General features: G+C 37.3%; 1 protein-coding gene across 1 annotated transcript in view; it reads left to right on the plus strand.

Moving 5' to 3' along the window:
- The window catches only part of Septin2 (septin 2), a 112,332-nt gene that overhangs the window by 70,861 nt on the left and 16,261 nt on the right, over window positions 1-25,210 (plus strand). Inside the window, exons 8-9 of the mRNA XM_090383823.1 lie at window positions 11,464-11,560; window positions 20,949-21,160. Coding sequence (XP_090239949.1) covers window positions 11,464-11,560; window positions 20,949-21,160 — 309 coding nt within the window. The remainder of the gene's footprint in view (window positions 1-11,463; window positions 11,561-20,948; window positions 21,161-25,210) is intronic.

A 25,210-nucleotide genomic window follows, 5' to 3' on the forward strand; every position in this document is an offset into this window, starting at 1 on the left:
GAAATGGTAAAGTTCATCACATTCTCATACTGCTGTTGTTACTGGTCATGCAAATACAAATACAGCCCATCTCGAAAGAATTTCCAGTGCAGGTAAGGCAGAATTGTTTAGACTGTTACAGTAGATGTCGCATTCATGGTTTCATTGATGATTAAACCATGCAACACAAGATATAAACAAACTCCATATCTTGTGTTGCTGTGACGTGTAAAACAGTTCTATACTGTCACCACTGAAATTGGTTGTTGGTGCAGTACAATCTGGGTGAACCCTTTGCTTAAAACAGTTCTTTGAGCCTGTGCTACACTCAAGTGTATCTGTCTGATTACTCTGTAGGGTAGGGCTGTCCAGCTTCTTTGATGTGGCAAGCCATGTGTATTGGAGGGCACTGAGCAGACTGGAAGAGGAGCAGGGTGCATGAGAAATTTTGCTTTTTATTTTTGTGATTTGTTTATTAATAAAAAAATAGCATATAAACTTTTATATTATGACACCTAATTAACTAAATTAAATACAGTAATAAAATTACAAATAATAAAAACAAAAATAAATATAGAAACTAATGATGTGTAAATTGTTTGTTTGTTTGTTTGTTTGTTTGTTATTTGGTTTTTAGGAGCATTAGCAACTAAGGCCATATTGCTCCGGGATATGCGGTGGTCATTCCCTGACCTTTCCGCATCCTCTATATTTGGTGGTGACGGGCTCGAACCCCGGTCTAATCAAGAAGCGTGTGCTACGCACTGCTGCTCCTTCCCACCTGGCTACGGAGGCACGCATGTGTATGTGTAAATTAAAAGACAAATTAAGTATGAAGGTTGCTATAGCAGTATGTACATATTACTATAAAATTAGGTTACAAATTTGTTGCATGTTATGTTATAACATAATTTACAGACTGAGAGGTGCTTACTGCTGTTAAAATTTAATTTATACCTTGATTTAAATATAGAAATTACACATTCTAAACAGTGTTCAAGAGTATTCATTTTATTGAGAACATTTTGGGTCTGATGTAACTTACATCATTAATTGCAAGCTGGATGGCATCATACCACAGACCATATGCAACCAGCTGGCCACCGGTCAGATAGCCTTAGGGTAAAGTAATTCTTTACTCCACATTCATGTTTTACCAGTGTTGTAATGTTTAGTGCTTCTGTTCTCTGCATCAAGATAGATGGTAATGTGCATTGCTGGGAAACAACTGTTGCTTACAAAAGCAGTTCTGTGACCAAGTGAACTCATGCTCTGAAATGTTTTTTGATATTGTATGGTCCTATACTTACCTAATTCTGTCAACTATCTCTCACAAACTGTCTCATTAAAGGTGCCCTTTTGGTTTCCTCGCACTTTATGGATAGGGAATCAAAATAGAAACTGGGGATCGTACATGTGCTAGGTAATGTGTGGCATGGGTTTTATTCTGCTAAGTAGGTGCTTTTATTACTTAAAATTTATTGGATTTCATATTTTGTTTTACATTTGTAGGGAAGTTATTGGTGTTTATCTGATTAAGTAGGTGAAATTTAAATATTAAAGATTTTGTTTTGTTATTCCCTTAGGTATGTAATTAATGCCATAAGTGTTTTTATTTAAAGTCTGAAAATTATAAATTTTATAACATAATACATAACAATTTTATAATATAATTTCATAGTAATATGTACATACTGCTATAGCAACTGGGAATAGTGAAGTATTATTATTGTACAGACATATCTCTCTGAATTATGGAGATAGTATTGAAGCTGCAGTTCTTAATTTAAAATTATGCTTAAGACTAGAGCAGCAAAGCAAAGAGCTCAGAGCAGTGAGAGTATTATAACTTGTAGGTGGAAGGAATTGAGTGCAGTTTCTTACAAATTAGGGTCTTATCATTTTTACTGCTTGTGGCCTGTGTGTAGATTTAACTTTAATGGGATATTGAGATACCGGAGATAGTTTTGTGATTTAAATGCAAAAAATGTGAGGAGATTAAGTGAAAATTCACATTTTTATGAGCTAATTTGAGTGCTTGAAGTAAAGGTTTGATGCCCTCAGAGAGATATAGGTGGTATCAAGCACTAGCTGTTCAAATCAATACTAGAGTCTACACTCGGGCATCAAACTGCATGGCAGGATCACAAAAAGTGGAAGGCACTAGTTCCACATGAAGTAGCTATTGTTGGTGACTCTGTTGTCAACATATGTTATGTAAGAAGAATAGATGGAATAGGACCATGGTATGTCTGCTAGGAGCAAAAGCTGATGTAGAACAGGTATTTTTTAGCAGCACAAAAGGTGATATTGTTGCACTTATTGGTACTAATGATATTAAGCAGAGTGTCAGAGGATTCACTTCAGAGATAGAGATAGGTGGAAATGTCGATAAAAAGCCGAGAGTTAGGTCTAAATTGGAAATTGCCTGGAGTTTTTTCCAACCATTATAGGAGGGAATATATAATAAATCCTTATCATTTCAGACCTGAAGAGATTGTGCAAGATTATCATTTTTCCAGCATGGCCTGTACTGCTTAACATGAGGAACTATTTTTATAGGGATGGCATACACATAAATAGAAGAGGGCAAGAATATTTGTTGGTGTTATTGTAGTAGTGTTAGCTGGTTCAGAAAACTGCTAGTTTGGAGGGATACACCAACCACTACATCAATGGCAGCTATAAGCGGAAGTAAAACTGATTCTTGAAGTGCTTCTATTAGAATATGTAGCAACCTGGAAAGTAAAGTGTGGAGTATTACAAGGCCTACTGGAGGGCCCTCATAGGACAAGCAAATGTATGGGCTGTGTTAGGTTTACTAAGGGCACAAACAAACACACATATGCTTGCATGTACACTAATGCTAGAACTACAGTAAATAAATTTGATGAATTTGAAGTATTGTTTAAGCCATCAAATATGGACAATATACAGACATCAGAAACACTGTGCCACTTCAACATGGGGATGCAGAATTTGAATATTCAGTATAGCATGTATTCACCATATTCATATGTACAAAAAGGACCGACAAGACAGGAGGGATTGGGGAAGGTTATGCTCTTAGTTAAGAAGCACAGATATAATAATAGTAAATTCAGTTGACATTGGTTGCCAATGTAATGTTAGTTAGTCCAATGTGACATAAACAGGGTAAAAGTGAGAAATGGGACTATGTTATAAGCTGAATGACTGTCATGAGTATAATGAATGATTATGCGATAAGTGGGCCAGTAAATCGGCATCTTATCGTGGGAGATTTTAACTTTCTAGATATTGATTGAAACTTGTGGGTTGATCACTCACACAGCAGTAGAACATTTTTGGATTTGTTAGATAATTGTTTTCTGTTTTAGCATAATAGAAAGACCAGAGAAAGCAAGACTCTTGATTTTATTATTAGTAACTCATCATGCATTGTGGCGCCTCCGTAGCCAGGTGGGAAGGAGCAGCAGTGCGTAGCACACGCTTCTTGATTAGACCGGGGTTCGAGCCCGTCACCACCAAATACGGAAAGGTCAGGGAATGACCACCGCATATCCCGGAGCAATATGGCCTTAGTTGCTAATGCTCCTAAAAACCAAATAACAAACAATAATGCATTGTGAACCATCAGTTAAACACTATGACAAGTAGCACTTTTCATAGTATATTGATGTGGGATTTATTTAAAGTTATAACTATTCAAAGGTAAAGGGAACAGATTTTGCATTTGCAAAGATGATTAAAGTGGGCTTAAACAGTTTTTAAATTCTTTTCAGTTAGACTAGCTGATAACAAATGTGGAATCAGATATGTTCAGAGAAGTAATCAGTAGAAGCCAGTAAGCATTTTATACCATAGTTTAGACCTAAATGGATGCCAGATGAACTGGTGACACTAGTGGTAGAGAGGAAATATGCATGGCATGACTATAAATTATTGAGGGATATAGAACCTACAGTAAATATAAACAAGTCTGCAATAAAGTTACTAAGGGGGTTATCATATTAAAGCAGATTATGGGAAGTTTTTAGCTAAGAATGTAAAAAAAATTTAGCAAATATTTCTTTAATTATGTTAACACCAGAAAGCAAGAGATGAACCTCATTAGTACAGATTTTTGACAAATTGAATAAATTTGCATATACAATTCGCATGCGAAGATGTTTTTGGGTTAAGGATATCAAAAGTATACCTATTCTATCTGCAAGTTAAATTATTTTATAACTGAGAAAAGGTAGAAAAGGATTTGTACTAAAAGTAATTAAGGCCTATAGGGCTGTGGATTCTTTTTCAATTTTTTTTTTTTTAAAGCAGCAGCAAAAGAGGTGGGCAAACCTTTGGCCATAATTATGAGAGATCCTTGGATTCATGGATGGTTGCTACAGACTGGAGATGTGTAAATGCCTTTCCTGTTCACAAAGGGAGATCTAAGGGTGAAGTGAGTAATTATAGACTTATAAGCTTGACTTCTTGTCCAGGAAGAATAATGGAGTTAGTGATTAAAGATAATGCAATCTTTAACCACTGCAATCATATGGCAATCACAGCACAGTTTTATATGGGAGAGGTCTTATATGGCCAGTCTGATCAGCTACTATGGCATAATCACAAAGGAAAAGAATGCAAAAAAATAATTTTAACATTATATAGCTAGATTTCAGTAAAGCTTTTGATACTGTTTTGTATGAAATACTACTGTACATTAGCATTAGTAAAGGCACATAATGCAAGAAAGCAAGCTAATATCACATCGGCCAAAAAAAAAAAAAAAAAAAATCCCTTCTCATTTCACCCATCCACTTGCTCCAAATATTTGTCTAGTTCTGCCTTGAATCTATTTAAGCTATCAACTACAACAACAAATGGAAGTTTGTTCCAGCAATCAACCACCCGTTGCCTAAATGCAAACTTCCACACATCTATCCTACAATTGTTTTTCCTCAATTTGAATTTATGCCCTCTCAGGCGATTATTCTGAGCAAGAGGAAGTATCCCATCAGCATTGAGCATGCTCAAACCATTCGTGGCTTTATACACCTCAGTCAGATCACCTTGCAGGTACCTAGTCTCCAGACACTAATTTTCAAAACTTAAGCCTTTCTTCGTAAGAGCAACCCTTTGTTCCATTCACTAATCTTGTTGCCCTTCTCTGTACTCGTTCCAGCAGCTCTACATCCTTCTTGAAATGCGGCCTCCAGACCTGTATACAGTACTCAAGGTGTGGCCTGACCATTGCCTTATACAAGGGAATAATCACCTCCTTATCTCTGCTAGAAAAATTCCTGTATATCATTGACAAGACACCATGAGCTACTCTTGCAGCCCATCTGCACTGCTCAGAGAATTCCATATCTGCCTGCACAATTACCCCCAGGTCCTTTTCATTCTCTACCACTGTCAGTGTAGTACCACACAGTTGATACGTTACTCCGGGGGTTACTGCTTCGAATATGCAGTACTTTACATTTGTCAGTGTTAAACATCAGTTGCCACCTTTCAGCCTATCTGCTCAACTTTTCTAGATCCTCTTGCAGCAGCATACTGTCATTAGTGTCATTAACAACCCTGCTGACCTTCGTATCATCTGCAAACTTGGACATTAAGCCTGATATACCATCATCAATAACATTAATTAACACAGAAAACAAAATGGACCCAACACTGAATCCTGAGGACTCCACAAATAACATTAGTCCATGAACAGCAGTGTCAATTGATTACCACTCTGTCTTCTCCCACTCAACTATCCCTTTATCCATAGCAACAATTTGCCTCCAATGCCACACTGCTCCAATTTGTGCAGAAAACTTCCATGTACAACAGTATCAAAAGCCTTTTTAAGATCCAAATATATGATATCAAAATTATTCTTTGCATCCAGTTCCTTTCTGGCCACATCATAGTATCCAATCAAATTGGTCAGACATGGCTTTCCCTTAACAAACCCATGCTGTGTCCAAGCTATAACCGAAGTCTTGTCTAGATGATCCTCCTGTGCTTCTTTAACCAGTGCCTCCATTAATTTCTGTGGAACAGAAGTTACACTAACAGGTCTGTAATTACTTTTTTGTGTCACCCATTGATCCAGGCGCCTCCGTAGCCAGGTGGGAAGGAGCAGCAGTGCGTGGCACACGCTTCTTGATTAGACCGGGGTTCGAGCCCGTCACCACCAAATACGGAGGATGCGGAAAGGTCAAGGAATGACCACCGCATATCCCGGAGCAATATGGCCTTAGTTGCTAATGCTCCTAAAAACCAGACAACAACAACAACCCATTGATCCTCCTTTGTGAATTGGGGTCACATTTGCACATCTCCAGTCCATGGGTACCTCCCCTGAATCCAAGGAAGCTCTCATAATTATGACTAAGGGTTTACTTACTGCCTTTGTTGCCTCCTTTAATATAACTGGATAGATCCCATCCACCTGAGGTGCCTTTGTTATGTTTATCTTCAACAATTCCTCCTTCACTTTGCTCTCAGTTATTACAAAATTATCTAGCTCACTGCAGAGTTTAATTCACTTCTGGCATTCCCCTCCTCATGTGTGAATGTAGATGCAAAATACTCATTTATTTTGTTAGCTGCTTGAGCAGGATCATCAACAGTTGAACCATCAATATTAAATGGACCAATCTGATTCATCCTCTTCCTTCTAGAGTTTACATAAGTAAAGAGCTCTTTGCTGTTTTTCTTTGTGTCCTTTGCCAAAGATTTCTCATCTGCCTTTGCCTGCCTAACCTCCTTTGTGACTTGGTTAAAGACCAGCTTATATCTATCATAGGCTTCCGTGTCACCTGTTAATTTATATGTATCCCATTCATTTTTCTTCTCTGCCACATGTCTTGTTAGTTCATCTGACATACAATTAGGCCTTTAACCTTGAACAATATTTCTTAGTTGGTATGAAAAGTCTCGTAGCTTCCAAGATTAATTCTTTCAAGGCCTCCCATTTAGAATTCAACGTTGATAACATCATCAGTGATCCCACTGTACAGAATTTAAAATCTGGCTGAGACCCCTGTAGTCACCTTTACGAAAGCAAAAGCCCTTCCCTTTAGCCGTGATGGTAGTTACATCTTTAAGTAAATCCCACTTCACCACACTATAATCACTGTCACCTAGTGGTTCCTTTATCTGCAGATTCTTAATACATGAAGAATCACTACTGATAATCAGATCAAGAGTATTACTCCCTCTAGTTGCCTCCCGAACATGCTGCTGTAGAAAACAATCATCCAATAAATCCACAAAAGCCTTGCTAGTGTGTGTGACCAACCCACAAATTCCAGTCAATCTCTGGGAAATTATAATCCCCCATTATAAGACTCTGATTTACTGGCCCACTCAATTTCTCTGCACAATTGCCCATTATACTCATCACATTCATTAGGCTTATAACACACACCTACTCTCATTTTTCCTTTCCCAATACTTATGTCACACCAAACAGACAACGTTGCATTGTCCACGAACATCAATTGGATGCACTTCCTTAGATTTTGTGTTTCTTAACTAACAGCATAACCCGTACTCCCTTCCTGTCCTGTCTATCCTTTCTGACTGACTAAAAAGGCCTCTGTGGTCAGGAAATCTATCCATAATTAATGCCACCAACTCTGACCAATTATAACTTTAAACATATATAAAATTAAATTACAAACAAAATACATAAAATTGACTGTAAAATATAATATAATTTAAAATACAATAAATCATATCAATATATTAAAATAATTAAAAAAATAAAAATATTATACAATAAAAGCGTTAAACCTGTGCTACTCTAAAACTGAAGCTTTTGGCAGCATCTGCTACCTTTCTCAACATAAGTAGTGCTGCATCAATAATTTATTATAAAGTACTAAGCCTTCCTAACAGACCCAGGGCATACTATACAGGAAACGCATGTTCCGTTTCCTGTATATCAGCACCGGAAGTGGCTCGGGGCTGTACGACTTTAAAACGTCCCTATCCAGGATAACGGTATCAAACATTACATTAATCCTACAACCCTTATCCCTATTCAGGCTGTGATCACCCAAGGAACAAATCCTTAGGCTCTCCAGCCACTTCCAGTTCCAGAAACCCTCTACCGTATCTGTAACTACAGCTCCTTCGGCTGTTCTTTCTGTACACATTGTACTCCCCAAATTCCAATTCTGCACCACTTATGTTTATTCTATAACAAACTCCTACTCTCAATTTTGCTTTCCCAGTGCTTACGTTACACCAGACTGACTCGACACTGCACTGTCCAGCCTTGTCGACTGGCTGTACTTCCTTGGAATTTGTGTTTCTTAACTAATGCATAACCCCTCCTCCCGTCCTATCCTGTCTATCCTTCCTGTACACATTGTACTCCCCAGATTCCAGTTCTGCATTCCTTATATCTGTGTGACACCACGTCTCTGATATCCCAACAATATCTGCCTTTGATGTTTTGACCAACACCTCAAATTCATCAAGTTTATTTACTAAACTCCTAGCATTGGTGTACACGCAAGTATACATGCACCTGTTCCTATTCTTAGCTACCCTAACACAGCTGATGTATTTACTTGTTCAGCAATGACTCACAGCAGTCTCTGGATTCCCTGCATCTTGTTTTCTAGGCTGCTGTTCATTCCAGTAGAAGCAGTGCAAGAATCACTTTCATCTCTGCCAGCGGCTACTGTTAATCTATTATTCCGTGTATCCCCCCCCCCAAGCTAGCAATTTTCCAACCCATATAACACTGCCTCGATAGCATTGGCAATTATTCTTGCACCCCTTCTATTTAAGTGTATCCCATCCCTGTAGAAGCAGTCTCTCCTGTTAACAAGCACAGACCAGGCTGAGAAAAATTCTACCCCTTGAGCCTTACACAATCTCTCCAGGGCCGAATTGATCAAGAGGTTCTCATTATATACTCCCTCCTATCGTGTCTCGGCAGAGTTTCAGACACTTTCAAATTCAGCTCTAACTCATGGCTTTTTTTCAATATTGACCTGTGTTTGTTACGTAATTCCACTAGTCTCCTACTCTTAATATCATTAGTGCCAATGTTTACAACAATATCACCTTTTGTGCCCTTAAAAGATATCTATTTTACAATGTCATCAACCTTTGCCCCTGGAAGAGATTCCCTAGTCCTGTTCCAGCTATCCTTTTTGCACTATGTTCCCCGTTTCCCTGACAATAGGGTCACCGACAACTAGTTCCTTTGGGACCAGTGCATTCTGCCTTGGGTGTTGCCGCTGTGTTACATGATGTTCAAGTGCAAGCTCTGGCATTGATGTGGGCAGCGGAGAGCGTGATTGCTTGATGGGCCACTCAATTTAAATCTTTCAAGGGCATCCACCCCATTCTTCAAGTTCTCATATAGGCCCATAACAATGCTGAGTTGGCACCTGATTTCCTCACACTCCTTACATCGTGCACACACAAAGGCATTCCCCTTATCAATATCATATCCCATTCCTGATTGATCCACAAACATCAAGCAAGCAGTACATTTCAAAAGGCTGTGATTCAGAGGACAACTCCCCCCCCCAGTTCTTCCCTGAACCACAGCACTCCCATTAGCTTGAGCCGTTTGCTTTGCTGCTGTGGTCTGAGTCATGATTTCGATTCAATTTCAAATAAAATTTCAGTACAAAAATTAACCCTAAACTTATATCCCAATGCAGTTATAACAGTATATATATTTCGTATCAAGTATTATCTCTGAGTTACGTTATATGACTCAGGGCCTCCATAGCCAGGTGGGAAGGAGCAGCAGCAGTGCGTAGTACATGCTTCTTGATTAGAGCGGGGTTCGAGCCCGTCACCACCAAATACGGAGGATGCGGAAAGGTCAAGGAATGACCACCGCATATCCCCGGAGCAATATGGCCTTAGTTGCTAATGCTCCTAAAAACCAAATAACAAACAAACAAACATTATATGACTTTCTTATCTCCTTTCAAATTATATGTATTAATTTCTAGGTTGTTATATGTATTTAGTTAAAAAAGTACAATTTATTTGACAATGAATTTAATAAGATTTATAAATTTTACTGATTAATTGATTATACTATACTAAGCTAACAGATTTCTAATATAGTGCTAAGTGTTTCGCTATCTAGTTTTACGTTAAACCTTATGCTATCTAGTTCGGTATATACGTATCGTATAACAATGGCGGCAAATTACGAATGGTAAATCTACGGACACTAAGTATTTCGTTAACTTTCAAAATCGCTATCCAAATCCAAAACAGACCAAGGAGCCTGACCATGTCTATAAGGCACTTATAGAAAACAATTTAATATAACAATTAAGTCAATAAAACGGCTAAATATAATTAAAAACTTGCCGTTCGCCGGAGCTTCAAAATCTTGTCCATCACATGGATTGGTTTGGATACCCTTACCATACCTAAGTAATAACCTACAAAATCTCTAAGTTCAAATTAAACTAAATATCGTTACTAGGAATATAAAGCTACTTCTAGAAATAAATTAATATGCCAATTTAAGTTAATAAAACAGCAAAAATTTAAGAAAAACTTCTTTATTAGCTGGAGCCATAAAAACTTCACCCACATATTGGAGCATTGTGGCATTAGGGGAATTTACTGGATAAAAGGGATGGTTGAAGGGTAGGAGACAGTGATTATTAATGGCTACTGCTCTTCATGGACTAATGTTATTAAATGAATTTCTTCAGGTTCAGTGTTGTGGGTACTTTGCTGTTTTCAGCATTTATATACCTGATATCCCTCTCAGCAATAATGATATTGATGAAGGGATATCAGGGTATGCTACTCCAAGACCCAGATAAATTAATCAGATGGGCTAAGTGGCAAATGAAGTTTTATCATTGATATATGCAAAGTACTGCATTTCTGTATTAGTAACATCTCTGAGCACTGCAGACAGATTTCTAGGACAGCCCATGGGGTTCTGTCAGTGATAACAGGAATTTTTCCAGCAGGGACAGAGTTGATTTTTTTTCATATAAGACAATGGTTAGGCTACATCTTGAAGGTTGCATGCAGATTTGGAAGGATGTGGATCTGTTGGAACAGGTGTAGAAAAGAGCAAAAAGATTAGTCGGACACAAAAAAGGTATACTGTAAACTAAATGGTATACTGTCTTTACTCTTTCTCAGATGAACAGACACACAATTGAAGCAATTTAACGTGGCATTGGGGGTGCCTAGAATTGCAATAAAAATGGCGGCACTGGACATGACTGGTGCCTTCATTATTTTAATTTTTGTGCTCTTTTTTTTTTTTTTTTTTTTTTCGTCTCATTCTGTTCCATCTACATATCATTCAGTATGTACCCTTTTATATCTTACTTTTAACTGGTTCAGCAAAAGTAACCATTATTCCCCAATATAGTATTGCTTGTGAATTTCAACTTTTAGCTTTAAGATTATGTAATTTATGCCTTTATCAATTTTTCTTTTTCATGTTTTGGAAGGCCATACCAGGCTTACCAAGTAAATTATTTTCATTTATAGGCACATATTCCATTTGCAGTAGTTGGAAGTGTAGACTTTGTGAGAGTAGCAAACAAAATGATCCGGGCCAGGCAGTATCCTTGGGGTACAGTTCATGGTAAGTAAATGAGAACCAAATTGAGATTCAGCAGTGAATCAAAGGTGTCAGCTTAGGTTGATTTTAATAACTTTTCTGAACTAATGGTTGAATCCCAGAAACTGACTGCATATTTTCATGAACTTTTCACCTGAGAAATGTTAGCAACAGGCATTAAAATTAGTAAAAAAATTAAAAGAATTTAACAATTCTTTAGCCAATGTAAATTTTTAAATGGTAGTTAGACCATTGTTTCATTCAAGTCCACAATTATCCAACTGCCTTTGGTTTTTTCTGTGTATCACACTGGCATCTACATTTTCGTTAACCATAATTAAGTTATTTAAATACCACATTGTTAATGTAAAGAAAACACCCAGATTTCAATATAAGCTCTAGCATTCCTGGTCCTTTTTTTAGTCATTTGACAGCATTTTTCACTGAATGCATAGAAACTCCTGGTGAATATGGCAAACATTGATAGAAGCAATTTATCCAAATTTGCTGGTGTAAGAAATTGAGTTTCTGTTCTTAGCATAATAAACCTTGATGGTTTCATCTTTTGGCTTTTCTATCCACCTTCAACTGGGGAGGGAGAGAGAGAGATCTACAGTAACCTAATTATACAATATGGAGTTTATATTCTTTTCTTCCTCTACTTGTGGGAAGGTGTTGTGGAACCTGGAAATGATATTGAATATGATCTTACCAGAGAATTTGATAGAAAATCTGTTCTGTGAAGGATTGCATTTATAATATTTATGTTAATCTTTGGTGTGGGCATCAGGAGACAGGGAGATGCAAACCCTTAAAGGTCTTCAGGACCAACCTTGTTATAATGGTGTGGTTGGCGATGAAGTGTTTACTTGTATTGCTATAATTCCTGATAGTTATAATATCATTAACTTGCTGAAACTGCAGCTTGAGCATGTAGGGCAGCTGTTTCCAGGTCTGCTCTGAAGATATAAAGCAGTTAAACATGCAGTCTCCCCCTCCCCATCCTTTTTATATGTATGTTTAAGCTCTGGGTTGAACATGTTTATGAAATTGTAATTGATTATAATCATGGTGAAAAGACTAAATCAACTCCCACATGACAAACAATGGATGCCATCATGACCTTTACTCTGGAATTGGTAGAGAACCACACAGTATTCTTGTTAACAGGAGAGACTGTTTTTGCAGGAACAAGATACAGTTAATTAGAAGAAGTGCATGAATATTTGATGCTATCTCTATGCATTATTAGGGTTTTTATGATGTTACTGGAATGTCACTTTTTCTCGAATTTTGTAGGATAATTCAGTTTATTAGCTTCACTGGGTGCAAATGGTAAGTAGTTTTTCTCTTGCATGTGCATTGTGACTTTTTTGTTGTCATTTCAATATGGATTTTGCACTTTTGCTATTAATGCATAGATGCTTACTATTAGGCCTGAATTCCCAAATTTTCAGTGTTAGTCAAGTTAATATAATTTTCTCTTTAAAAATAAATTTAAACTAATACTACTACTTCTATTTAAGATAATTTACTACTATTAAAGAAAATTTACTGTTATAAATTTTATCTTTAACTAATACTTCTACAGCATTGAAACAGCAAATGGCTAGTCCCCCTCCCCAATTATTCCTCTCCACACTACCAGCAGAGAAATATAATGTAGGCCTCAGTCAGAGCTTTAGCATTACACAGGAGCACTCCGTTTCCTTCTCTACCTTACACAAGAGTACTTCAGGACTACTCTTACTAGAAATACCCAGTCACTAGTAGTTCTCCTAGAATATTAGAACAAGATTTCATCTAATCAGAACTATACACAGAACTAAGAACTCTTGCCACGGATCAATGTATGTCTTGTTTCCTCTTTCCCCATTTCCCCCTACACAGAAATGTAACTACTTTTATCGTAAATTATATACTATACCGAGAACCATTGATAAGCGGTTCTCAAACTGTCTGAGCCCATTCCTCCCTTGACCTGTCAAATTTTCCTGGTGCCTCCCTTGAAGTAAAACATCTATAATTGTGCAATTTCTTACTTTTAATATGTTAATACAGGTAACCCTTGTATAACACTTTAGTTAGGTTCCTATAAAATCTCATGTAGTGCGAAACCATGTTATATGGGACTAAGAACCAATGCAAAAAAGGGGGTTACGTTTTAAAAGTTAACAAAAAATACACCATTTTTTTATGACTATTGGAAACTTAATTTTTATTAAAAATAGTAACTGAACAAACGCCTTACAAACTGTGATACATATACACTGATAGCCAAAACATGACCAGTGAGTCAATATGAAAATCAAAGCAACTGCAGGTGAACTACAGTACATGCATGGGTTGGGACACTATAAAAATACCTGATACTGAGCTCCATTAATCAGTGTTACTCTTGTTCTTCAGATGGGAAGGCAGCAGACTTAAGTGAGTTTGACAAAGGCCAAATTGTAATGGGCAGACAATTGGGTCAGAGCATATCTGAAATGGCACAGCTGGTGGGGTGCTCACGGTCAGCTGTGGTTAGTACCTACAGAAAGTGGTCCGAGGAGGGGGAACCCACGAACCGCCGGCGAAGTGTTGGACGACCACGGCTCATCGATGCTCGAGGTGATTGAAGGCTCTCTCGCATGGTACGTGGCAACAGAAGGGCGACTGTGGCACAACTCGCCGGTAATTGGAATGCTGGTGATGGGAGTAATGTCTCGCAACATACAGTACATCGAACCCTGCTGAAAATGGGGCTGCATATCCACAGGCCACTCTGAGTGCCCATGCTAACCACAGTTCACTGGTGCCAGCACCTACAGTGGGCAAGCAAGCATCGAAACTGGACCTTGAGTGATTAGAAGAAGGTTGTCTGGTCCGATGAATCATGTTTCCTTTTGCACCACGTGTACAGCTGGGTACGTGTGCATCATTTACCTGGGGAAGTGATGGCGTCTGGATGCACCGTGGGATGAAAACAAGCCGGTGGCAGCGATGTCGTGCTTTGGGCAATGTTCTGCTGGGATACCCTGAGTCCAGTCATCCTTGTGCCGGTTCTCTGATGTCTACCACCTACCTAAACAGCATTGCTGACCAGGTACACCCTTTCATGGCAACAGTCTTCCCCTCGTGCGGTGCCGTCTTTCAGCAAGATAATGCGCCATGCCACACCACCCGGATTGTTTGATAATGGTTCGCAGAACATGAAAAAGACTTCCAGGTATTGCCCTAGCCTCCAAATTCCTCAGACATCAATCCCATCGAGCATCTGTGGTTTGTGTTGGAAGGAACAGCAACTCTGATCTGCAGTGTCTCAACCATGGACTTTACAGGAGTTAAAGGATCTAGTGGCTTCATGCTGGTATCAGATACCACAAGACACATTTAGAAATCTTGTAGCGTCTGTGCGCTCGCCGGGTATGAGTTGTTTTGGCTGCACGTGGAGGACCAACATCATATTAGGTAGGTGGTTATAATGTTTTGGCTCATCGGTGTATGTCAGATGATGTACGTTCATTTAAGTTTCTTCCTCTTCATTGCTATTAAGCACAAAAAAAAGGGGAATGCTTTCTCTGTTGCAGAAGCAGAATATCTTTACCTTCAGAACTTTCTTCTGCAGCATCTAGATTTCATGTATCTTCTGCTCTTTCTAAAAAATCAATAATGTGATTTGTTTGTTTTTGCTTGATAGATCTTTGTAAATTTCATGGTATCGAACTAAGCATTTTTGAAGTTTCCTTTTGTGCTCCTTTCAGTCGAAGGATCTGCATCCAAAAAATAAGATTCTAATTGCTTGGCTAAGTTTATGCTTTCCCATATGCTTTTTGGTGTAAAATTTGAAACTTCAAAATTTTCATCTGTGCTATCATCCTCTGAATTTATTTGTTTACCTCCTATGCCATTTCCACCAAATCTGCTTTGCCAGCCTCTTTTTCTACCAATAATTATTGAATGTCTTTGGTAGTCATATCATCAAAACCTTCCCCTCCTACCGACTTAGCAAGTTGTACTATCACACTGACTGTTTTCTGTCGGTTTGACCTAAATGAACTGACTCTGGCCATACATTTTTCTAACACTCAGTTAATGTTGACAGTTGGTTTTACTTTGAGCAATAAAGCTATGACTCCGATACAGTCCACAATTGAAAAATGTTTCCATGCCTCCATCACTTCAATAGATTCGGAATCAATTTTTTTCCAAAATCCATTGTAATAATTTTCTGACGTAATGAGTTTTAAAGGTAAATTAAAGAAGTTGTATTAGGTGGTAGAAATATTACTTCAATGTTTGGTGACTTAAATCTTTTAGATGGCCTGGCAAATTATCCAATAGCAATAAAACTTTTAAATCTAGATTTTTTTCACAAATTCAATAGCACAGAACCTAACATGGGGATTTCCAAACAAAATAAAATACGGAGATTTCCCAATAATTTTTTTTATTATTTATTTTTTTGCATAACGACTAGCAAGCCAAAAGCAGGGATTCACAAAAGAGAATGGAAACGTTGAAAAATTATATGCAACATAATAGCAGGATTTTTCCTGCCAAAAGCTCAAAAATGCCTTGTTATGCAAGGTTTGCCGCAATTCTCTAACTGTGTTAGAGTGAGACAATGTTATACAGGGTGTCTCAAAAATACGCAGCAAAACTTCAGGAATGAGTTCCTCAATATGTAGACAATAAAAATATTTTGTATCAACATAGTTCCAGAAATGCTTGGTTCCTGAGTTATTAACCAGAATGTCTTATCTCCCACAGGTGATTTCCTTCATCACAAGGTACTAACAGAATCTGTGATTTTCCATTCCGACCATGTACTCAAATCAGGAGCAAGCGGATATGCACTTTACGTACGGTTTGGTCGACGGCAATGCTCTGGAGGCTCGTTGTTTGTACCACAAAAGGTTCCCAGAACGAAGATGTCCAGACAGGAAAACATTTGAAGGTATCCATTGCTGCCTTTGTGAACATGGAACCTTTACACCTTGTGCTGCCGACAGAGGACGACCAAGATCTACGACTCCTGCAGTGGAGGGGTGGACCAACTGCCTGGCCTCCATGCTCACTGATTTAAAACCACTAGATTTCTTCTTGTGGGGCCATTTAAAGTCATTCGTGTATTTGACTCTGGTAGCTGATGTGGAAACTCTCTACAATCGAATTGTGGCAGGTTGCGAGACAATACGAAACATGACAGGAATTTGACATTGTCTTCGTGAGTCCATGAGACGTCGATGTGAGGCTTGTATTCAGGCAGAAGGTGGACATTTTGAACAATTACTATAAGGTGATGTGAACAGTTAAGTGTCATAGACAGACCTTCAAAACTCGGAAACCAAGCATTTCCGGAACTATGTTGATATAAAATATTTTTATTGTCTACATATGAGGAACTCATTCCTGACGTTATGCGTATTTTTGAGACACCCTGTATAAGTAACGTTTTGTAGAAGTACCGTGTTATACGGAGATTACCAACAATAAGAGTCACCAACAATAACTAGTTTCTGTGGGACCAGCACATTCTGCCTTGGAGATTGCCTCTGTGTTGCCTGATGCACAGGAGTGAGCTCAGCCATTGAGCTGGGCAGCTGAGAGCTTGATGGGGTCCCTCATATTAATTTCTTTGAGGGCATTTACCCTACACCTCAAGCTATCATAGACGTCCATCAGAATGCTGAGTTGGCACCTAATTTCTTGACACTCTAGGCACCTAGCGTGCACACACACACACAAAGCATGTAGGGCTAGATCATGTCCTGTTTAGAAAGGTCCACAAACATTTCACATTTCGCACATTTTTTTTTGAAATTGTGATGCGTTGGAGAATCGCCCCCTGAGTTTCTCCCCAGAACCACAGCACTCTTGCTGATCTGTGAACGTTGCTTCTTAGCTTTAGTCTGGGTCATAATTTCCGATTAAATACAATTTAATTAACAATGAAATTGAATAAGATTAATAAATATTTTTGATTAATTGATAATGCTATACTAAGCTAACAGGTTCCCAATACAGTGCTTCGTATTACACTATCTAGTTTTACATTATACCTTACGCTATCAGTTCGAGATATGTACATTACGCTATTTCTTATCAACTACAACATGGCAGCTAGTTCATCAGTATTGGCGCCAATATTATTGAACGGTGTTGGCGGTATTGGCGTTCAATATTATTGAACTAGCTGCCATGTTGAAGTTTCTTCTTTTTGTATTCATGTACATGAATACCAAAAGAAGTAAGCTAATCAGATTGGACCCTTGTGCACTGGGTGTGGGAAAGTTTTAGATAACCTAGTTAATGTTGCAGTTGAATTTTATAGCTGCTTTGCATCTGTCTTTACTGATGAAAGACCCTTCATGCTGAGAAGAGGCTGTGCGAATGAGGCTGAGCCAAATGAATTTTTTTATGTCGTAATTACAGATGATTGTTTATTAGAAAAACTTTCAAGCATAAAGGCAAGTAAGGCTCCCATAGTTGATGACATATATCTAGTAATTTTGAAAGAGGCCACCAGAGAGTGTATTGAACCATTGAGGTTAATTATGAGGACATCTTTGGACTTGGAAGAGATTCCTTTCGATTTGAATTATTGCCAACACATAAAGGAAGTTCTAAGAGTGAAGTGAAGTTGGTAGCTACAGACCAGTTAGTCTGATTCACTGGTAGGGAAGATCTTAGAGGCAGTGATTAAGAGTCCAGTTCAGGAACATTAAGAGAGAGTTTCTGATTTTCATAAACAACATCAACAAAGGAATAAAAGACAATGTCAAAATTTGCAGATGATGTAAAGATTGTCAGAGTCATTAATGATCAGAGCCAAGCAGCGCTCCTTTAAGATAACTTGAACAGACTTCAAAAATGGTCAAAGAAGTGGCAGCTGTGTTTTAATGCTGCTGAATGCAAGGTCTTATACATGGAGAATAGCAACTCACAAATAAATTATACACTTGGTGGGGTTGAATTAAAAACAATAGAGGAAGAAGGGAATCTGGAAGCCATGATATAGGCAGATATGTTTTCTGAGCACTGTAAACAGGTGGCCAGGAAGCCCATAGTGTCCTATCAATGATTTATCAAACATTATCCTGTAGAGATAATGAGGTCATAATCCCATTGTACAAGACCATTGTAAAACCCTAGTATCAAAGACCATTACTAACGTGGACGGGAAATTGCTCCCGGATAACCTGAGCACCAACTTTATATTCTTTAGTCATATACTGTTTACTTTCCTACAACTAAATTTTTCCACACTCTGGGAAATTATTAGTGTAATACGAGGGCAGGAGTGTCTATTTCTATCCTAATTACCTTCCTAATTTTGCCTCCCATTAGCTAAACAGCCAGACAATGACTTTTTACTATATTACACAATATAGAGGGTGTCTCAAAAATATTGGTACAAACGTTTAGGGGAGGTAGGTAACATCTAAAGGAATGTGAATCGCCTAGGAACCCATAACCAGAAACATCACCGTAAGTCGGTACACGGCGCTGTTCATCAGTTCACGAGAGGGAAAATTTCTGGATTACTCATTCAAGCAGTAGTCGCCACACGAAGAGCATGCATCGATATACGAACTGTGAGCTGGCAGACATGCACCTACTGTATGGATTAACAGAGGACCCACACAGTGTGCTCCATGCTGCACAACATCGCTTTACAATAAATGTGTGGGCAGGTATGGTCGGTGACTGCTTAGTCGGCCCATACCTGTTACCATCCCGCATGAACTCCGCTAAATATCGGATCTTTCTTGAACAAGTTCTACCAGGGTTACTTGACGATGTTCCAGCAAATGTGAGACGCAACATTTGGTTTCAACATGATGGGGCGCCTGCCCATTATGGAAGGTGTGTTCATGACCATTTGGGCATTTTGGGCATTGATGGATTGGCCGTGGTGGCCCGTTGCCTGGTCCCCATGCTCACCTGATTTATCAAGCCTTGATTTCTTTCTATTGGGGGCCCTCAAATCTATCATGTATGAATCGCCTGTGAAGACAGAAATGGATCTCGTGGCGAGACTCGTCTGCGCTGCTGCTACTGTCAAAGAAACTCCAGGTGTGTTTGACCCTGTCCGCCAATCCATGCTGCGTCGGTGTCACGCATGCATCGTGTCTCGTGGTGGAACCTTCTAGCATCTGTTGTAACATCATGAAATGCATCCATCTCGTACTCCATTGTTAATATTATGTCAAATAAATGTTTGCCACTAATTACTGTCTTGTGTCATTTCTGCTTCTTGTGCCTCTGCTACTACTTTCCCATGACGTTTCCGGCTATGGATTCCTATGCGATTCACATTCCATTAGACGTTACCTACCTCCCCTAAACGTTTGTACCAATATTTTTGAGACACCCTGTATATACTTACTAGGTCCTATCTATGCAACCAGTTTGCAAGATAGGTGAGTAGTTTAATACAAATTACTTATGCATAAACCTCACAAACAATATATAGTGTGTGTGAGACCATAACTAGCAAAAATCAAAAGTATAATAATGTTGAAGGCACAATATATATATTGTATATATACCTGCCATCTGATGCAGAAAAGTATTCCTTCCAGTTGTGTTGCTGAGACAACCATTTAACAATTCAGCTACACCAGAGGCAGCGTTGAATGCTCTGATTACAAATTTTTTTGTAAATATGAAATTTAAGTCAATATTAATAATGATTGGTTATGGGTTGTTTATGCAGAACATTTTCCAGCTACGTGTGAGTGACAAATAGCTTTTAGTTCCTCGTTCAGAACAGGACCTCCACCCTAAACCCGTTTTTGGAAGACAAATCTGATATACTATAGAGCTTTTTAAATACCTAATACTATAGAGCTTTTTAAATACCTAACATAAAGTTTTTATAAACAGATATAATACAGGACAAAGAAAAGTGAAGTTAACAAAGTTGTCAAGTTACCCAGTAAAAAAAAACATCAGAAAATCCAGTTGCAATTTCAAATGACTTTAAAAAATATTTATGTAAACCTGATATTGTGCAGAATTATTTGAAAGGCACAACATAGCTTCAGTAGCTTTTGTGGCTATAAACCCAAAACAACCAGCCAACCAACCATCATTTTCCAGCTTGGTTGTTTAAAATGTTTTTTAAAGAAATTATGAAAATCAAAGGAAAACATATTGTAAGCTGCAAACATTTATTTCCCTACATGTCTAATAAATTAGATTCGTTGTAATTCACAGTAGTACTCCTGTAGAAAGAGTTTGATTGATATTGTTGAAATGGCTTGTATTAAAAAAAAAAAAAAAAGAGCAAAATTAGTGAGAACAAATTGAAAATTTTCGATATTTTTTATTGTAATGTTTTTTCATGAAATTTCTGAGAAAGTAAAATAAATTTTTCTAAAGTTTATTGAAATACTATCAAACAATTTGATTTTTCTAGTGGAAAATGAAAATCATTGCGACTTCGTAAAGTTACGTGAAATGTTAATCAGAACCAATATGGAAGATATGAGGGAACAAACTCACACTCGTCACTATGAATTATATAGGCGGATGCGCTTAGAGCAGATGGGATTTTCTGATATTGGAGCAGACAACAAGCCTGTGAGTTTTCAAGAAACTTATGAACAGAAAAGACAGGAACATCTACAGGTATGAAATTGCTTATTAATCTGTGAAAGAGCATATTTTCTGGTAAAGTTAAGACATCTTTTAATGTTCGTTTTCTTCCTGATTATGAAAATTACTTAAATGTTCCTATCATGTTCAGATTTTTAAAATAATTTCAGTAGTTTATATTAAAACTACTTATGCATAGTAGGAAATAAATTAAAATTGCATTTGAAAATCTCATAAGTGAAGACCAGCAGCACCCATTTACCATTCACAGTTATTAATGAAGAAGGTTGTAGGTGATCGATTACTATTTTATACATTTGGCATATTCTGACCAGTTCAATTACATTATAATAAAAATAGTGTTAAGCTGTAAAGATGGATGGTACTGCATTAGATTCAACATTTAGATTAAAGACTTATTTAATATACAACTTTGTCAGGTGTTCCTTAGTTTCTATCTTCCTTCATATGTGAATGAAATACAGTCCATTCCAGTTATTTGGGACACATCGGGACTAGTGCATTTTGGCCCGATTAAGTGGCTGCCCCAGTTATCCGAAGTTTCACATAAATAGTTAAAAATACAATGTACCCCCCCCCCTTTTACAATTGGTTCACTGTACAATCAAATCACGTTACGACGAACTCAACATAGTAAAGTACCATTCACTATACGATGTGCAGTAAGCTGTGGTCATTGTGATCACGTTTGTGAATTGAATTTTAATTCTATTAAACAGCGATTCTAATTAGCAAAAATAGGAGGAATATTATCCACAGGGTATAAAAGCAAAGATATATTAAGCACAAATTTACCCTTTATTACCTTACCAATTAAAAAATTAAATGATACGTGAAAATCGGAAGAATATACGTGATAATCGGAATAATTAATATGTACATACGAACTAGTTGACATTTCTGTTCACTGACATTTGTGTGTGGGGGTTAAAATTTAAAACAGTAAACAGATAAGCAATTAATAACAAAGAACACGGCACACACAAATTGCAAGTAACACAATATGCGCAAGTGAGAAGGGAGTAACGAGTTACATAAAGCTTTAAAAATAGGAATGAAGAGATCTGAAAATTAATTTTTTTATATGATTGAAGATTTCATGGAAGTGTAAACATTACATAATAACCCACAGAATTCCAGCTGTCGGTATTATTGCAAATTCAGTAAGATCGCGTTTACTGTCTGTTTATGATAGATTTCACTAACAGAAAAGCCCAATAAACAGGTGACTGCTAATTGTTTTTATTGTTTTATGGTTGTGACCTCCAGAATTTCGAACAAACCACGTGGTACTGTCGGAGACAATCGTAGGGTAATCTTCTGCCCCGATTAAACAGCATGCTGTCCCAATTAAGCAAATTAAACCCTGGCTATTTTCTCAATTGGTTTCTGTTTTTTAAGATTTGCCCCAAATAAACGGCTGCCCCGATTAACCAGTGGTCCAAATAACCGGAATCCACTATTTATTGTGTGAGAGCCGAAATGTTGCATCAGTTGTGTTAATAATTATAGCCGAGTCTGCTATGTTTGTGGCAAGTACGTAATTAAGCAGTAGAAAAAAAAACACTGAGGCACTTAAATAGAAAAATTAATTATGTAATCTGCAGTGTCTAATGGCAGGAACAAAAGGACAATTTTTAGGAGTGTTACTTTTGTTTAACCAAGGCCACTGGCTTTTTATTTTAAAAAAATAATAGAAAGATACAAATCCCTAATATGCTTTTTACAATGTATTAAGTGGCTTATTCAGATCACATGCCAATCCTGAAGTCTCCTTACAGGCTTGGGCTTTAAACGAAGATACGTTACCTTTTGGAAGATGACGGACAAATGGAAGTGTCGGACAAGGATAAAGACTATATACCAACCCAAGAGAATGAAAGAGTCGCCCTCATTTGATTATTCAATCAGAAATAAATTGAAGGCCTAGAATTTGTTCTCACATTATACAACCATATATGGATATCACAGCTATCAGAAGGATTTAATATAGTTCTTTATGACAGAGATCTCACTTTCTGCAGTAATATTTGATGGCTTAATGGATGTTCTAGACCACAAACACCCTGTTATCACAAAAGTGATAACAGGGTGTTTGTGGATAATGTTATCAGTTTTGTGAAGTTCCAGATCAGACATATATGAATACATAGGAAAAATGCTGTTTATTATAATCAACGCTTCAGTTTATATCATCACTTTTTTTGCATTACCTTTTAGAGAGATATATAGCGAGCTTAGTTATATAGCGAAAATTTCAACTTCCAAGGTCTTGGAATGAATTATCAAAAAAAATTGAAAGTGTTATTTGGGTTCACATTATGATATTTTCACGATACCTGCATTTATTCCTATGGGATGCAAAATATGTATTCACGATTCTTTTAAGTTTGCACCGGCCGGCAAAAACTTACATAAGGTTGAATTTCCGTAAGTCGAGTATTATGTAACGTGGGGAGTGACTGTATTTTCTTTATTTGGTTTATATAGATTTCCGGAAACATTACTATAGTTTCATTTGTATTGATGACTTTCTCCAAGAAATAGTGGACATTCAAATTAAAATATATAATATTACAGGTAACCCCCATATAGCATGGTAGTTAGGTTCCTATAAAATCTCGTGTAGTGTGAAACCATGTTATACGGGACTAAAAACCAGTACAAAAAAGGGAGATACATTCCAAAAGGTAACAAAAAATACACCATTTTTTTATAACTATTGGAAACTTAATTTTTATTAAAAATAGTAATAACTGAACAAACGCCTTATAAACTGTGATACATATATGTCAGATAATGTATGTTCGTTTAATTTTCTTCCTCTTCATTGCTGCTAAGCACAACCAAACGAGAACGTTTTCTCTGTTACAGAATATCTTCACCTTCTGAACTTTCTTCTGCAACATCTAGATTTTAGTATCTTCTGCTCTCTCTAAAAAATCAGTAATCTGGTTTGTTTGCTTGATAGATCTTTGTAAATTACATGTTATGGAGCTAAGCATTTTTGAAGCTCCCTTTTGAATGTGTGCTCCTTTCAGTAGAAGGATCTGCATCCAAAAATTAAGATTCTAATTGCTTGGCTAAGTTCATGCCTTCCCATATGCTTTTTATTGTAAAATTTGGAACTTCAGAATTTATCTGCGTTATCATTCTCTGAATTGATTTGGTTTACCTCCAATGCCATTTCCACCAAATCCGCTTTGCCAGCCTCTTTTTCTACCAGTAATTCCTTAACGTCTTCAGTAGTCATATCATCAAAACCTTCCCTCCAAATCCTGCTGACTTAGCAAGTTCTACTATCACACTGATTCTGTTTTCTGCCAATTCGACCATATTTCCTGAATGAAGTGACTCTGGCCATACGTTTTTCCAACACTCAGTTAATGTTGACGGTTGGTTTTACTTTGAGCAATAAAGCTATGATTCTGATAATCCACAATTGTAAAATGTTTCCATGCCTCCATCACTTCAATAGATTTGGAATCAATTTTTTCCAAAATTCATTGTAAAGATTTTCTGATATAATGAATTTTAAAGGTGAATTAAAGAAGTTTTGTTAGGTGGTAGAAACATTACTTCAACATTTGGATGACTTAAATCTTTTGGATGGCCTGATGTGTTATCCAATAGTAATAAAACTTTGAAATCTAGATTTTTTTCCACAAGTTCAATAGCACAGAACCTAACACAGGGATTTCCCAACAAAATAAAATATGAAGATTTCCTTTTTTTTTTTCTTTCTCTTTTTTTTTTTTTTTTTTTTTTGCATGATGACTAGTGAGCCAAAAATGGAAACATTGAAAAATTATATCCAACATAATAACAGGGTTTTCCCACATAAAAGCTTAAAAATACCTTGTTCTGCGAGGTTTGCCGCAATTCTCTAACCGTGTTACGCAAAGATTGCCACAATTTATCAATCTTGTTAGAGGGGAAAGTTGCCTGTACTTGATTTTGATGTTTTATTTTTTTCCACTTCCACCTGTTTTATGTATACATTTCTGCTCTACATCAATAAACTAGTTTCCCTTTGCTTTCTCAAACCTCAGTTTCCCGGAT

The sequence above is a fragment of the Mastigoproctus giganteus genome, chromosome 10 (genome assembly GCF_048544385.1).
Source record: "Mastigoproctus giganteus isolate SK-2022 chromosome 10, ASM4854438v1, whole genome shotgun sequence".
Classification (NCBI taxonomy): domain Eukaryota; kingdom Metazoa; phylum Arthropoda; class Arachnida; order Uropygi; family Thelyphonidae; genus Mastigoproctus; species Mastigoproctus giganteus.